The 17500-nt window shown below is 47.9% G+C and overlaps 2 protein-coding genes across 6 annotated transcripts in view; one reads left to right on the top strand and one right to left on the bottom strand.

Moving 5' to 3' along the window:
• Positions 1-982, top strand: part of abcd4 (ATP-binding cassette, sub-family D (ALD), member 4) — a 22617-nt gene extending 21635 nt beyond the window's left edge. For all 5 annotated transcript variants that reach the window (XM_055885727.1, XM_055885728.1, XM_055885729.1 and 2 more), the window contains one exon: positions 432-982. In XM_055885727.1, coding sequence (XP_055741702.1) covers positions 432-500 — 69 coding nt within the window. In that variant the 3' untranslated portion in view covers positions 501-982. The remainder of the gene's footprint in view (positions 1-431) is intronic.
• A 2899-nt stretch (positions 983-3881) lies between these two features.
• The window catches only part of LOC129825554 (acetyl-coenzyme A synthetase 2-like, mitochondrial), a 32198-nt gene continuing 18579 nt past the window's right edge, over positions 3882-17500 (bottom strand). The window contains exons 9-14 of the mRNA XM_055885726.1: positions 15439-15551; positions 13700-13826; positions 13440-13567; positions 7290-7353; positions 5515-5636; positions 3882-4735 (exon numbers count right to left, since the gene is read on the bottom strand). Of these exons, the coding sequence (XP_055741701.1) occupies positions 4559-4735; positions 5515-5636; positions 7290-7353; positions 13440-13567; positions 13700-13826; positions 15439-15551 (731 nt within the window). The 3' untranslated portion in view covers positions 3882-4558. The remainder of the gene's footprint in view (positions 4736-5514; positions 5637-7289; positions 7354-13439; positions 13568-13699; positions 13827-15438; positions 15552-17500) is intronic.

The following is a 17500-nucleotide window of genomic DNA, read 5'->3' on the forward strand; positions in this document are numbered from 1 at the left end:
TATGGATGTGGTATTTATGTGTTATGAAGGGTTATGTATGTGTTGTGAAGGGTTATGAATGTGGTATTTGTGTTGTGAAGGGTTATGAATGTGTTATGTATGTGTTGTGAAGGGTTATGAATGTGGTATTTGTGTTATGAAGGGTTATGAATGTGTTATGTATGTGTTATGAAGGGTTATGGATGTGGTATTTATGCGTTATGAAGGGTTATGAATGTGTTATGTATGTATTGTGAAGGGTTATGGATGTGGTATTTGTGTGTTATGAAGGGTTATGGATGTGGTATTTATGTGTTATGAAGGGTTATGGATGTGTTATGAAGGGTTATGAATGTGGTATTTATGTATTGTGAAGGGTTATGGATGTGGTATTTGTGTTATGAAGGGTTATGAATGTGTTATGAAGGCCCTTCTGACTGTTCCCCCTCCAGTACCATGACGTCTCGTTGAAACTGTGTGGAGAGGGACGCTGGGAGCTGACCAAACTTAAAGAGAAGTGATGCTTGAAACAATGACTGGCCACAACTCAACCAAAACACAACCAAAATGTAACTGACAATCACTTAACCAAAACCAGTGTTAATTTTGGCACTCTCTTACATTTAGTCTAGTTCTAGTCATTTTGACTAAAATATAATTAAGTCTTGGTCACCATTTTTGTCATTTGAATAATACATTAGTCTCGTCAAAATGACAAACATTGATCCATTTTAGTCAACTAAATGCCTTTTTCATTTTAGTCATATTTTAGTCACGTCACATTTGTATTGCCTTGTTAACCTATAGTAAATATACAATGCCTTCAGAAAGTATTCACACACCTTGACTTTTTCCACATTTTGTTGTGTTACAGCCTGAATTTAACATGGATTAAATGACGATTTTCTTTGTCACAGGCCTACGCACAATACCCCATAATGTCAAAGTGGATAATTGTTTTGATTATTTTTTTTACTAATTAATAAAAAATGAAAAGCTGAAATGTCTTGAGTCAATAAGTATTACTAAACTGAGGGAGTATTACTAAACCGAGAGAGTATTACTAAACTGGGGGAGTATTACTAAACTGGGGGAGTATTACTAAACTGGGGGAGTATTACTAAACTGAGAGAGTATTACCAAACTGAGAGAGTATTACTAAACTGAGAGAGTATTACTAAACTGAGAGAGTATTACTAAACTGAGAGATTATTACCAAACTGAGAGATTATTACCAAACTGAGAGAGTATTACTAAACTGAGGGAGTATTAAACTGAGGGAGTATTACTAAACTGAGAGAGTATTACTAAACTGAAAGAGTATTACTAAACTGAGGGAGTATTACTAAACTGAGGGAGTATTACTAAACTGAGGGAGTATTACTAAACTGAGGGAGTATTACTAAACTGAGAGAGTATTACTAAACTGAGAGAGTATTACTAAACTGAGAGAGTATTACTAAATTAACACCTTTTGTTATGGCGAGGCCTAAATCAATTCTGGAGTAAATTAATAAGTCACATAATAAGTTGCATGGACAAAAACTAGATTTTTTTGAATGACTATACCCCACACATACAATTATCTGTAAGGTCCCTCCAATCGAGCAGTGGATTTCAAATACAGATCCAACCATAGAGACCAGGGAGGTTTTTCCCCAAGGAGTTGAAGTCGGGGATCGGTGCAGGCCAGTCAAGTATCTCCACACCGATGCCTCGTAAAGGGCACATATTTGTAGATGGGTAAAAAAACATTTAAAAGCAGACATTGAATATCACTTTAAGCTTGGTGAAGTTATTAATTACACTTTACATCTTATTCAGAGTGCCTTACAGTTCATTCATCTTAACTTAAGCTACAAAGTATGTGGACTCCTGTTCGTCTAACATCTCATTGCAAAATCATGGGCATTAATATTGAGTTGGTCCCCCCTTTGCTGCTATAACAGCCTCCGCTCTTCTGGGAAGGATTTCCACTAGATGTGGGCACATTGCTGCAGGGACTTGCTTCCATTCAGCCACAAGTATTAGTGAGGTTGGGCACTGATGTTCGGGCGATTAGGCCTGGCTCACAGTCAACGTTCCAATTCATCCCAACGGTTTTTGATGGGGTTGAGGTCAGGGATCTAACAAACTATTTCTGTATGGACCTCACTTTGTGCAAGGGGGCATTGCCATGCTGAAACAGAAAAGGGCCTTCCCCAAACTTGCTACAAAGTTGGAAGCACAGAATCATCTAGAATGTCACTGTATGCTGTAGCGTTAATATTTCCCTTCACTGGAACTAAGGGGCCAGAACCATGAAAAACAGCCCCAGACCATTATTCCTCCTCCACCAGACTTTACAGTTGGCACTATGCATTGGGGAATGTACCGTAGCATTCTCCTGGCATCTGCCAAACCCAGATTTGTCCATCGGACTGCCAGATGAAGTGTGATTTATCCCTCCAGAGAATGCGTTTCCACTGCTCCATAGTACAATGGCAGCGAGCTTTACACCACTCCAGCCAACGCTTGGCATTGCACATGGTGATCTTAGGCTTGTGTGCGGCTGCTCGGCCATAGAAACCCATTTGTGTTGAAGTTGCTTCCAGATGCAGTTTGGAACTCGGTAGTGAGGACAGATGATTTTTATGCGCTTCAGCAGTTGGCGGTCCCGTTCTTTCAGCTTGTGTGGCCTACCACTTTGTGGCTGAGCTGTTATTGATCATAGACGTTTCCACTTCACAATAACAGCCCTTACATTTGACCAGGGCAGCAATTTGATGAACTGACTTGTTGGAAAGGTAGCATCCTATGACGGTGCCACGTTGAAAGTCCCTGAGCTCTTCAGTAAGGCCATTCTACTGCCAATGGTTGTCTATGGAGAGATTGCATGGCTGTGTGCACGATATTATACACCTGTCACCAACGGGTGTGGCTGACATAGGCGAATCCACTCATTTCAAAGGGTATCCACATAACAGAACTGCGCATCTTTGCTGCTAATATTAATTGTGCTTTATCACCAAAAAGCTCTCAATCTCTCCAAAAACTCCTCTCCAGCCCACTTTGTAGACAGATTTGTCACAGGGATACTTTTATCTTGTTTCGTTTTAGTCGACTGAAACGAAAAGTCACTTTTGTTTAGTTCTAGTTTTTTATGCATCTATTTACTCCGTTATAGTCTTGTCAATTGCCACTGAAAAATAGGTGTTTGAAGAATATGTTAGTCACTATTTTTGTTGACTAAATGAACACTGACCAAAACCCAGCCCCAATGTAACTGACCACCACTCTCCAAGTCATGGTAACTAGTATTGGTAACTAACATCTCTCTAAATGCTGCTCACTTATTGTGGAATATAAAGTGAACAGGTGAACCTGTGGGACTGGTTACCAGGTTAAGGTGAAGCTGGGGGACTGTTTACCAGGTTAAGGTGAAGCTGGGGGACTGTTTACCAGGTCAAGGTGAAGCTGGGGGACTGTTTACCAGGTCAAGGTGAAGCTGGGGGACTGTTTACCAGGTCAAGGTGAAGCTGTGGGACTGTTTACCAGGTTAAGGTGAAGCTGGGGGACTGTTTACCAGGTCAAGGTGAAGCTGTGGGACTGGTTACCAGGTTAAGGTGAAGCTGTGGGACTGGTTACCGGGTTAAGGTGAAGCTGTGGGACTGGTTACCAGGTTAAGGTGAAGCTGGGGGACTGGTTACCGGGTCAAGGTGAAGCTGTGGGACTGTTTACCAGGTTAAGGTGAAGCTGGGGGACTGGTTACCGGGTCAAGGTGAAGCTGTGGGACTGTTTACCAGGTCAAGGTGAAGCTGTGGGACTGGTTACCAGGTTAAGGTGAAGCTGTGGGACTGTTTTTGTTTACTGACGTCTTAATGTCATGTATGTGTATTTAAAATGAGACAGGAAGTGACCAGTAAAGGATGCAGTTTATTGTTGCTTTATCACTCAAATCATAATCTGTATAAAACAAAGTTAAGTAATATAATCTGCTTTGCATCATGCACTAAAAACAGAAGTTTAAAACTCTTAAACATGCATACAATACTAAAAATACCTTCCTTCTCAATTCATAAACAGTTATCCAGAATAGACACGTAAGAACTAGAGCAAGAAGAATAGCATGCAATAATCAAGACCATTTTCTCAAAACAAATGTTTTTTGGTCACATACACATATTTAGCAGATGTTATTGCAGGGTGTAGCGAAATGCTTGTGTTCCTAGCACCAACAGGTGCAGTAATATCTAACAATTCACAACAATACACACAGATCTAAGGTTCTCCCAGCGTATTCCACGTCCCTGTAGTTAGTGGAATGGATGTGGTTGCAGAGTTACCAAGGTTACCAAGGTCTATTCAACGTGGTTAAACGTTCAGAATGTTGCCGATTTAGATATATACAACTGGTATGATGATTCTCTTTTGGTCATGACAGAAGCATCTGTGCTACACAATACATTTGTATGTGAATGTTCTGTAACTTTAAAAACGGACACGTCACCAATGTTTATCCTCATATTCATCGTCTCCAGCACCATATCATTGAAAAATGTTGTTTTCTTTGTTCTGTCGTCCCCCCAATACCCTGTTGTTACTGCTGCTTGCCGTCGCCACGGAGACGTCGGTGACCCCTGATGACCTCGTGTATGGAGTCAGGGTCGTCTAGCGTGCTGAGGTCCCCCAGCTCGTCCGTGTTCCGCTCTACGACCTTCCTCAGGACACGACGCATGATTTTCCCCGAGCGAGTCTTTGGCAGACTCCTCACCACCTACAGAGATAAAAAAGGCCCCGTTTGAAAACTTTTAAAGTCTATCTTTCCTTCCTCCCTTCCCATTTCAAAATGTTTTTTTAATGGAGGGTACTACTTTAAGTTTACCAGAACACAGCCTATCATTTTTTTCTGTTGCAATTTTTTTTTTTTGCAACAGTGTGCCCTACTTATAACATTAACAGCCATAAACAGCTGGGTTGTGTTAAGTCATGTTCAGGACAGTCTTGTGAGGCTTTAGGACATTGTTTATGACCTAAATTAGGCAAATCAAATGGTCACATACACATGGTTAGCAGATGTTAATGCGAGTGTAGCGAAATGCTTGTGCTTCTAGTTCCGACCGTGCAGTAATATCTAACAAGTAATCTAACAATTTCACAACAACTACCTTATACACACAAATGTAAAGGAATGAATAAGAATATGTACATAAAGATATGGATAAGCGATGGCCGAACGGCATAGGCAAGATGCAGTAGATGATATAGAGTACAGTATATACATATGAGTAATGTAGGGTATGTAAACATTATATAAAGTGGCATTGTTTAAAGTGACTAGTGATACATTTATTACATCCATTTATTAATTATTAAAGTGGCTAGAGATTTGAGTCAATATGTTGGCAGCAGCCACTCAATGTTAGTGATGGTTGTTTAACAGTCTGATGGCCTTGAGATAGAAGCTGTTTTTCAGTCTCTCGGAGGGAGGGTTCAAAGACTGAAAGTATCACAAGGGAACGGACCACACTAGACTACCAGTATTAGTGGTACTACCTGAATGAAGTCTGGGCAGGCGTACTTGGCGATGCTCCTGGACACCATCTCTCTGAGCTGCTGGGCTAGAACATCCTCTTGAACCATCACTGCCTTCTTCAACACCACAAACACATACACACCTGGTCAGAGAAGAGGACAGTAGATCAGTTATATGGCCGTAAAGGCTGCGTTTACACAGGCAGTCCAATTCTGATCTTTTGACCAATTATTGGCAAAAAACGTGGATCTGATTGGTCAAAAGATATCTAGAATATCGGTTTGTTGTTTACTATTGTCTAGCATATGACATGCTACATCATTTGCATAAGGTCACTTAAAGGTTATGTCAAGTTCACGTACAGTTGGTTGGATCAAGGTGGTGAAATAAAGACGTCAACTGTTTATTTTTTCTTGACAGGGTTGGAGAGTAACTGATTACATGTCATCTGATTACAAACTGCAGTCAGGTAGGCGAGGGGTGGATTGCTTGTAATCTGATTACCAAAAAACTGTAACTGTAATCAATTACGTTACCAGCAATGATATTGTAATCAGATTACTTTGGAAAAACTAGAGGATTACTTCTTGGATTAATTTTAAATTCAGAAAGGATGTTTGCTGAAAAATACATGATGAAATCTTTCTGTTTTCTCAATGACATTCAATTCAGCATTGAAAAAAGGCACAAGTTTAAGTTTGTTTCACCTGAGTGAGTCAGACCACCAATCAGAGACCACTATGATGACACTAGATGATGACCACCAATCAGAGACCACTATGATGACACACTAGATGATGACCACCAATCAGAGACCACTATGATGACACACTAGATGATGACCACCAATCAGAGACCACTATGATGACACACCAAATGATGACCACCAATCAGAGACCACTATGATGACACACCAAATGATGACCACCAATCAGAGACCACTATGATGACACACCAAATGATGACCACCAATCAGAGACCACTATGATGACACACCAAATGATGACCACCAATCAGAGACCACTATGATGACACACCAGATGATGACCACCAATCAGAGACCACTATGATGACACACCAAATGACCACCACCAATCAGAGACTACTATGATGACACACCAAATGATGACCACCAATCAGAGACCACTATGATGACACACCAGATGATGACCACCAATCAGAGACCACTATGATGACACACCAAATGATGACCACCAATCAGAGACCACTATGATGACACACCAGATGATGACCACCAATCAGAGACCACTATGATGACACACCAAATGATGACCACCAATCAGAGACCACTATGATGACACACCAAATGATGACCACCAATCAGAGACCACTATGATGACACACCAATCAGAGACCACTATGATGACACACCAAATGATGACCACCAATCAGAGACCACTATGATGACACACCAAATGATGACCACCAATCAGAGACCACTAGGATGACACACCAAATGTGTTTAAAGGATACGTTTTGTCTTCTTATAATGCCTCTTAAGGGGAAAGTAATCCAAAAGTAACTGAAATTCATCAGATTACATTACTGAGTTTGGCTAATCCATAAATTATGTTACTGATTACAATTTTGGACAGGTAACTATTAACTGTAACGGATTACATTTAGAAAGTAACCTACCCAATCCTGGTTGTTGATACATTTCCTTGAATTAGACACTAAGAGTGGAGAGTTAAGTGGAAATACAACAGAGTAAAAGTCAACTGGTATAATCATGTAACCATGGTGAACGTCAGAGTTCCACGATGTCACTCACCCTCTCCTTTGATGTCATGGGAGTAGCCAATCGCAGCAGACTCAGCCACTCCAGGACACTGGTTCTAAGAGAGAATGCCATGGAATCAGTTCCAACTGTTAACAACGTTGACAAGGACATTTATACGATAAGCAACATGTCAGCTGATTTTTGTGTAGACTCATGTAAAGTCCTTGTCATGTTCCTGACCTGTTTTCTGTTTAGTTTTGTGTGTTAGTTGGTCAGGACGTGAGTTTGGGTGGGCATTCTATGTTGTCTGTTTCTATGTTGGTTTAGGGTTGCCTGGTATGGCTCTCAATTGGAGGCAGGTGTTTGGCGTTCCTCTAATTGAGAGTCATATTTAGGTAGGCGGTTCACAGTGTTTGTTTGTGGGTGGTTGTCTCCTGTGTCCGTGTCAATGTTTGCACCATACGGGACTGTATACGGTTTGTTCGTTTCATGTAGTCTGTTCCTGTTCATTTCGTTCTTCACGTTGTATGTAAGTTCGTCGTTCAGGACTGTCTACTTTCGTTTTGTTATTTTGTTAGTTTATAGTGAAGTTCGTGTTTTCGTCTTGTCTTTAATAAATCATTATGTCTTCACAATCCGCTGCGCCTTGGTTCCCTCAATACTCCTCCTTTTCGGTTGAAGAGGAGGAGGACTATCGTTACAGAACCACCCACCAATCCAGAGCCAAGCAGCGGTTTAAACGGAGTAAGGGACAGCGCAAGAAGGAGGAATGGACTTGGGACGATGTATTGGACGGTAAAGGTTGCTACACATGGGAGGAGATCCTGGCTGGAAGGGATCGCCTCCCATGGGAACAGGTGGAGGCACTGAGGAGAGCAGAGGCTACTGGAGTGAAGAACCGGAGTTATGAGGGGACGCGTCTTGCACGGAAGCCCGAAAAGCCCGTGAGTAATTCCCAAAAATTTCTTGGGGGGTGGCTAAGGGGTTGTGGGCCAAGGGCAGGTAGGAGACCTGCGCCCACTTCCCAGGCTAACCGTGGAGAGCGGGAGTACGGGCAGACACCGTGTTACGCAGTAGAGCGCACGGTGTCTCCTGTACGTGTGCATAGCCCAGTGCGGGTTATTCCACCTCCCCGCACTGGTAGGGCTAGATTGGGCATTGAGCCAGGTGTCATGAGGCCGGCTCAACGCGTCTGGTCTCCAGTGCGTCTCCTCGGGCCGGCATACATGGCACCTGCCTTACGCATGGTTTCCCCGGTTCGCCTGCATAGCCCAGTGCGGGCTATTCCACCTCGCCGCACTGGCAGGGCGACCGGGAGCATTCAACCAGGTAAGGTTGGGCAGGCTCAATGTTCAAGAGAGCCAGTACGCCTGCACGGTCCGGTATTTCCGGCGCCACCTCCCCGCCCCAGCCTAGTACCTACAGTGCCTACATTACGCACTAGGCTACCAGTGCATTTCCAGAGCCCTGTTCCTCCTCCACGCACTCTCCCTGTAGTGCGTGCATCTAGCCCGGTGCCTCCAGTTCCGGCCCCACGCACTAAGCTACCAGTGCGTCTCCAGAGCCCTGTACACACTATATATTCTCCCCCTACTAATCCTGATGTGCTTGTCCTCAGCCCGGCGTCACCAGTGCCGGTACCACGCATCAGGGGTAGAGTAGGCTTTGAGGATACAGTGTGCCCTGTCCCTGCTCCCCGCACTAGTAGGAAGGTGCTTATCATTAGCACGGTGCCTCCAGTTCCGGCACCACGCACCAGGTCTACAGTGCGCCATATCCGGCCAGAGCCATCCGTCTCACCAGCGCCATCTGAGCCATCCGTCTCCCCAGCGCCATCTGAGCCATCCGTCTCCCCAGCGCCATCTGAGCCATCCGTCTCCCCAGCGCCATCTGAGCCATCCGTCTGCCAGGAGCCTGCAAAGCCGCCCGTCTGCCATGAGCCTGCAAAGCCGCCCGTCTGCCATGAGCCTACAGAGCCGTCAGCCAGACAGGAGCCGCTAGAGCCATCAGCCAGACAGGAGCCGCTAGAGCCGTCAGCCAGACAGGATCCGCCAGAGCCGCCAACCAGACAGGATCTGCCAGAGCCGCCAACCAGACAGGATCTGCCAGAGCCGCCAACCAGACAGGATCTGCCAGAGCCGCCAACTAGACAGGATCTGCCAGAGCCGCCAACCAGACAGGATCTGCCAGAGCCGCCAGCGAGCCATGAGCAGCCAGAGCCGCCAGCGAGCCATGAGCAGCCAGAGCCGCCAGCGAGCCATGAGCAGCCAGAGCCGTCAGAGCGCCATGAGCAGCCAGAGCCGTCAGAGCGCCGTGAGCCGTCAGCCTGCCATGAGCGTCGAGAGCCGTCAGCCTGCCATGAGCGTCGAGAGCCGTCAGCCTGCCATGAGCGTCGAGAGCCGTCAGCCTGCCATGAGCGTCGAGAGCCGTCAGCCAGCCATGAGCTGCCCTTCAGCCTGAAAAGGCTAGATACCCAGAACTGCCTATCAGTCCAGAGCTGTCTCTCTGTCCGGAGCTGCCCTTCAGTCCGGAGTTGCCCCTCTATCCTGAGCTACCTCTTTATCTTGAGCTACCTCTCTCTCCTAAGCTATCCCTCTGTCCTGAGCTACCTTGTCCCAGAGCTGTCCTTGATTCTGGTGTTGCCCCTAAATTTAGGTGGGGTTATTTGGAGGGTGGTCATTGTGGGGAGGCTACGGAAGCGGGGATTGATTATGGTGGGGTGGGAACCACGCCCGGAGCCTAAGCCACCACCGTGGTCAGATGCCCACCCAGACCCTCCCCTGGACTTTTTGGTGATGCGTTCGGAGTACGCATCTTGAGGGGGGGGTTATGTCATGTTCCTGACCTGTTTTCTGTTTAGTTTTGTGTGTTAGTTGGTCAGGACGTGAGTTTGGGTGGGCATTCTATGTTGTCTGTTTCTATGTTGGTTTAGGGTTGCCTGGTATGGCTCTCAATTGGAGGCAGGTGTTTGGCGTTCCTCTAATTGAGAGTCATATTTAGGTAGGCGGTTCACAGTGTTTGTTTGTGGGTGGTTGTCTCCTGTGTCCGTGTCAATGTTTGCACCATACGGGACTGTATACGGTTTGTTCGTTTCATGTAGTCTGTTCCTGTTCATTTCGTTCTTCACGTTGTATGTAAGTTCGTCGTTCAGGACTGTCTACTTTCGTTTTGTTATTTTGTTAGTTTATAGTGAAGTTCGTGTTTTCGTCTTGTCTTTAATAAATCATTATGTCTTCACAATCCGCTGCGCCTTGGTTCCCTCAATACTCCTCCTTTTCGGTTGAAGAGGAGGAGGACTATCGTTACAGAACCACCCACCAATCCAGAGCCAAGCAGCGGTTTAAACGGAGTAAGGGACAGCGCAAGAAGGAGGAATGGACTTGGGACGATGTATTGGACGGTAAAGGTTGCTACACATGGGAGGAGATCCTGGCTGGAAGGGATCGCCTCCCATGGGAACAGGTGGAGGCACTGAGGAGAGCAGAGGCTACTGGAGTGAAGAACCGGAGTTATGAGGGGACGCGTCTTGCACGGAAGCCCGAAAAGCCCGTGAGTAATTCCCAAAAATTTCTTGGGGGGTGGCTAAGGGGTTGTGGGCCAAGGGCAGGTAGGAGACCTGCGCCCACTTCCCAGGCTAACCGTGGAGAGCGGGAGTACGGGCAGACACCGTGTTACGCAGTAGAGCGCACGGTGTCTCCTGTACGTGTGCATAGCCCAGTGCGGGTTATTCCACCTCCCCGCACTGGTAGGGCTAGATTGGGCATTGAGCCAGGTGTCATGAGGCCGGCTCAACGCGTCTGGTCTCCAGTGCGTCTCCTCGGGCCGGCATACATGGCACCTGCCTTACGCATGGTTTCCCCGGTTCGCCTGCATAGCCCAGTGCGGGCTATTCCACCTCGCCGCACTGGCAGGGCGACCGGGAGCATTCAACCAGGTAAGGTTGGGCAGGCTCAATGTTCAAGAGAGCCAGTACGCCTGCACGGTCCGGTATTTCCGGCGCCACCTCCCCGCCCCAGCCTAGTACCTACAGTGCCTACATTACGCACTAGGCTACCAGTGCATTTCCAGAGCCCTGTTCCTCCTCCACGCACTCTCCCTGTAGTGCGTGCATCTAGCCCGGTGCCTCCAGTTCCGGCCCCACGCACTAAGCTACCAGTGCGTCTCCAGAGCCCTGTACACACTATATATTCTCCCCCTACTAATCCTGATGTGCTTGTCCTCAGCCCGGCGTCACCAGTGCCGGTACCACGCATCAGGGGTAGAGTAGGCTTTGAGGATACAGTGTGCCCTGTCCCTGCTCCCCGCACTAGTAGGAAGGTGCTTATCATTAGCACGGTGCCTCCAGTTCCGGCACCACGCACCAGGTCTACAGTGCGCCATATCCGGCCAGAGCCATCCGTCTCACCAGCGCCATCTGAGCCATCCGTCTCCCCAGCGCCATCTGAGCCATCCGTCTCCCCAGCGCCATCTGAGCCATCCGTCTCCCCAGCGCCATCTGAGCCATCCGTCTGCCAGGAGCCTGCAAAGCCGCCCGTCTGCCATGAGCCTGCAAAGCCGCCCGTCTGCCATGAGCCTACAGAGCCGTCAGCCAGACAGGAGCCGCTAGAGCCATCAGCCAGACAGGAGCCGCTAGAGCCGTCAGCCAGACAGGATCTGCCAGAGCCGCCAACCAGACAGGATCTGCCAGAGCCGCCAACCAGACAGGATCTGCCAGAGCCGCCAACCAGACAGGATCTGCCAGAGCCGCCAACTAGACAGGATCTGCCAGAGCCGCCAACCAGACAGGATCTGCCAGAGCCGCCAGCGAGCCATGAGCAGCCAGAGCCGCCAGCGAGCCATGAGCAGCCAGAGCCGCCAGCGAGCCATGAGCAGCCAGAGCCGTCAGAGCGCCATGAGCAGCCAGAGCCGTCAGAGCGCCGTGAGCCGTCAGCCTGCCATGAGCGTCGAGAGCCGTCAGCCTGCCATGAGCGTCGAGAGCCGTCAGCCTGCCATGAGCGTCGAGAGCCGTCAGCCTGCCATGAGCGTCGAGAGCCGTCAGCCAGCCATGAGCTGCCCTTCAGCCTGAAAAGGCTAGATACCCAGAACTGCCTATCAGTCCAGAGCTGTCTCTCTGTCCGGAGCTGCCCTTCAGTCCGGAGTTGCCCCTCTATCCTGAGCTACCTCTTTATCTTGAGCTACCTCTCTCTCCTAAGCTATCCCTCTGTCCTGAGCTACCTTGTCCCAGAGCTGTCCTTGATTCTGGTGTTGCCCCTAAATTTAGGTGGGGTTATTTGGAGGGTGGTCATTGTGGGGAGGCTACGGAAGCGGGGATTGATTATGGTGGGGTGGGAACCACGCCCGGAGCCTAAGCCACCACCGTGGTCAGATGCCCACCCAGACCCTCCCCTGGACTTTTTGGTGATGCGTTCGGAGTACGCATCTTGAGGGGGGGGTTATGTCATGTTCCTGACCTGTTTTCTGTTTAGTTTTGTGTGTTAGTTGGTCAGGACGTGAGTTTGGGTGGGCATTCTATGTTGTCTGTTTCTATGTTGGTTTAGGGTTGCCTGGTATGGCTCTCAATTGGAGGCAGGTGTTTGGCGTTCCTCTAATTGAGAGTCATATTTAGGTAGGCGGTTCACAGTGTTTGTTTGTGGGTGGTTGTCTCCTGTGTCCGTGTCAATGTTTGCACCATACGGGACTGTATACGGTTTGTTCGTTTCATGTAGTCTGTTCCTGTTCATTTCGTTCTTCACGTTGTATGTAAGTTCGTCGTTCAGGACTGTCTACTTTCGTTTTGTTATTTTGTTAGTTTATAGTGAAGTTCGTGTTTTCGTCTTGTCTTTAATAAATCATTATGTCTTCACAATCCGCTGCGCCTTGGTTCCCTCAATACTCCTCCTTTTCGGTTGAAGAGGAGGAGGACTATCGTTACAGTCCTGCAATAAGAAGTTATTTTGACAGGAACATTTGGACTCATGATCGTGATCAGTGATGTTAGTGGTAAAAACAAAATGGTGGGTAAACGCTGACCGCCGTTCGTGGTGATTATTTGTATTTATTATAAGATCCGCCCAATTAAAATAATGCTCCCTATACTTTCAATGCCTTTTTCTGTAAAAGATGGGGGTACGTGCGTTTACGTGTGTTTACTCTCTGCTTCACCACTGATCGTGAAGTTATTTTGAGAGGGACATTTGGTCACATGATTATGATCGTACATACCACCACATCCTCTAGTTCCGCAGTCCCAAGCCGGTGACCGCTCACACTGATGACATCATCAAGACGGCCGACAATCTGGTAATAGCCTTCCTTGGAGCGGTAAGCACCGTCGCCGGTGAAGAAGTAACCTAATAGTGGCGTGGCACAATTTAGGGTCATATTGATTTTAGCAGAGCACTAGTCTCAGCCTGAGGAAGACAGGAGATAGAGCATTGTAGATCGCTAGTTTTAAAAGTCCGGATGGGTTGGTTTGTCTGTACCTGGATAAGGCTGGAAATATGTCTCTGTGAATCTCTGGTGGTGGTTGTGGATGGTGCGGGCCATACCAGGCCAGGCCTGGGAGATACACAAAGCTCCAGTCGAATCATTGGAACTCAGCACTTCACCCTGGATACAATACATAAACATTTCTACTTCCAAACTCCTTACGTATTTTATTATTTTTATGACAGGATAGGAGACAGAATAGAGAGAGCAGAAATGCATAGGGGTTTGAACAGGGATCCCCGTCGCAGCAGGAGTCATGTGGTTCCGGAGGCGAGAGTGTTACCCGCTCGACCACACTCCGCTCCACACTCCGCTCCACCATACTCCGCTCCACCACACTCCGCTCCACCACACTCCGCTCCACCACACTCCGCTCCACACTCCACTCCACCATACTCCGCTCCACCATACTCCGCTCCACCACCCTCCGCTCGACCACCCTCCGCTCCACACTCCGCTCCACCACACTCCGCTCCACCACACTCCGCTACACCATACTCCGCTCCACCATACTCCGCTCCACCACACTCCGCTCCACCACACTCCGCTCCACCACACTCCGCTCCATACTCCGCTCCACCATACTCCGCTCCACCACACTCCGCTCCACCACACTCCGCTCCACCACACTCCGCTCCACCATACTCCGCTCCATACTCCGCTCCACCACACTCCGCTCCACCACACTCCGCTCCACCACACTCCGCTCCACCATACTCCGCTCGACCACACTCCGCTCCACACTCCGCTCCACCATACTCCGCTCCACCACACTCCGCTCCACCACACTCCGCTCCACCACACTCCGCTACACACTCCGCTCCACCATACTCCGCTCCACACTCCGCTCCACCATACTCCGCTCCACCACACTCCGCTCCACCACACTCCGCTACACACTCCGCTCCACCATACTCCACTCCACCATACTCCGCTCCACCATACTCCGCTCCACCACACTCCGCTCCACACTCCGCTCCACACTCCGCTCCACACTCCGCTCCACACTCCACCATACTCCGCTCCACCACACTCCGCTCCACCACACTCCGCTACACACTCCGCTCCACACTCCGCTCCACCACACTCCGCTCCACCACACTCCGCTCCACCATACTCCGCTCCACCATACTCCACTCCACACTCCGCTACACACTCCGCTCCACACTCCGCTCCACCATACTCCGCTCCACCATACTCCGCTCCACCATACTCCGCTCCACCACACTCCGCTCCACACTCCGCTCCACCATACTCCGCTCCACCATACTCCGCTCCACCATACTCCGCTCCACCATACTCCGCTCCACACTCCGCTCCACACTCCGCTCCATACTCCGCTCCACACTCCGCTACACACTCCGCTCCACCATACTCCGCTCCACCATACTCCGCTCCACACTCCGCTCCATACTCCACTCCACACTCCGCTCCACACTCCGCTCCTAACACAACAGAATGTATGGTTGAATAGACAGCAGAGTGACAGTATTGCGTGTGGAAGAGGGAAGTGGGATATCAGACTGCTTCCAAACAGACCAGACAGCTGGGAAGCCACAACAACAGATTACCAGCTGGTCAGGGAATGTTGTTGCTCTTAGTGAGGAGAGAAAGAGGGAGAGAGAGAAATAGAGAGCAAGAGACAGAGCGAGAGGGAGGAGGGGAGAGAGAGAGAGAAAGAGAGAGAGACCCCCCCCCCTCAATGGACTAGCACATCATCGCCAGTCACTACCTCAGTATCCAGCAGCGCCGGCTTGATCCCGTAAAACGGACGCATGGCCATGCCCGGAACGATCTCCGCCTCTGGGTCCGACGGCCTGGGAGCGATGCAGATCCCACCGGTCTCTGGAGAGATGGAAATGAGAGAGAGAGTTTTAATCAACTGCTTTTCTAATGAATCTAAAGCCCTGTATGAATACTTGAAAGTGCTTCCTTCCTTGCTCTCTTCACTGATCGGCCATGACTGAATAGGTGGAATGCCTTTTCAAGTATTTGAACAGGGCCTAAACTTTGACCACTCCATGTTGTTGTGGCCCCTGAAGAGATCCCCCAAACAAAATGTCACAGCATAAAGACTAGAGCAAGTACTACAATTAGGGGAGGGGTGGTAGGGTTTAGGGGGAAATAATAAAGAAGGAAAATATATTTAAAGAAATATATATGTAAAATAATACATAGATTTTATACATAGATTTACCCAACAAATATATGGGTGATTGGAAACGATGCAGACAATTACATTGATGGAAGCTACAATCTATCTGCAGTATTAAAGCTGATCTACACCTTAAAAAAATTATAATCAATAAATAAAAACTAGAGAAAGTAAGAGGAGATAAAAGGATGTAAAGGTTGATGAGGAAAAAGGAGACAGCAAAGAGAACCACAACAGTTTTTTGTAAATAACCAGTTTGTCAGTCTGTCAGCGTAATAAACTCTGATCCTTTAGCTACAGATGTCGATGAGCGAATTACGGCCATGTTAAAAGTCAATTAAATGCAATTAGGTTTGACTCTATCCTGCGACCAGGCCACGCTAATCTACTAATCTGCTAATCTACCCTGATAATCTGGCCGGTGTGGAGCTGGACTGACAGAGGGGTTGAGTCCCAAATGGCACCCTATTCCCTTTAGAGTGCACTACTATGTGCCCTGGTCTAAAGTAATGCACTACTACGGACCCTGGTCAACAGTAGTGCACTACTATGGGCCCTGGTCAACAGTAGTGCACTACTATGGGCCCTGGTCAACAGTAGTGCACTACTATGGGCCCTGGTCAACAGTAGTGCACTACTATTGGCCCTGGTCAACAGTAGTGCACTACTATGGGCCCTGGTCAACAGTAGTGCACTACTATGGGCCCTGGTCTAAAGTAGTGCACTACTATGGGCCCTGGTCAACAGTAGTGCACTACTATGGGCCCTGGTCTAAAGTTGTGCACTACTATGGGCCCTGGTCTAAAGTAGTGCACTATAAAATGAATAGGGTACTATTTGGGAGGCACTCAGAGTCTCCATAGAACTAGGACACCACAGATTAACATCCCACACAGGGGCAAGGTGCCAACCAGCCAGTCAGCCAGCCAGTCAGTCAGCCAGCCAGCCAGCCAGTCAGCCAGCCAGCCAGCCAGTCAGCAAGTCAGCCAGCTAGTCAACCAGCCAGTCAGCCAGCTAGTCAACCAGCCAGTCAGCCAGCAAGTCAGTCAGCCAGCCAGCCAGTCAGTCAGCCAACCAGCCAGTCAGCACGTCAGCCAGCCAGTCAAATCTCCTTATTTGCCCCTGTAATGGACTTTTTTGCACATAGATCAAACTGCCAGCAATTACCAATAATGCCATTTAGTGCTAATTGGAAAATCTGGACATAACGGCATAATCCTCTGTTCTGAGATAGGGTATTTGGGTCATATCTGTGTCAATAATGCTCCATGCTAAACTATGCATGTTTAATTATGAATATTAAAGGAACAACCTGGGATTGAAACAACAACAGCAAATGGCAATACATCATTCATTTAAAAGTCTCAAAATTGATGTACCAATCCCAGATTGCCCCTTTAATATGGCACTTGTGTGATAATTAACATTATTCCGGTGAATTTATTTTAATTACTCAATGTCTGTAATTTGATGCGATTGAGGACTGAAATATATAAGGTCAACCGGAATTTTTTGTTAGATTAGCCTCAAATCAGATTTGTTTTTAAAACATGTTCTTATAGCCCAGCACTAAATTCATTTTGTGGAAGAACATTGGTTACAGGCCTGTTATTGTAGGCTATTTTCCACTGACATAATG

The sequence above is a fragment of the Salvelinus fontinalis genome, chromosome 27 (assembly GCF_029448725.1).
Source record: "Salvelinus fontinalis isolate EN_2023a chromosome 27, ASM2944872v1, whole genome shotgun sequence".
NCBI classification, from domain to species: domain Eukaryota; kingdom Metazoa; phylum Chordata; class Actinopteri; order Salmoniformes; family Salmonidae; genus Salvelinus; species Salvelinus fontinalis.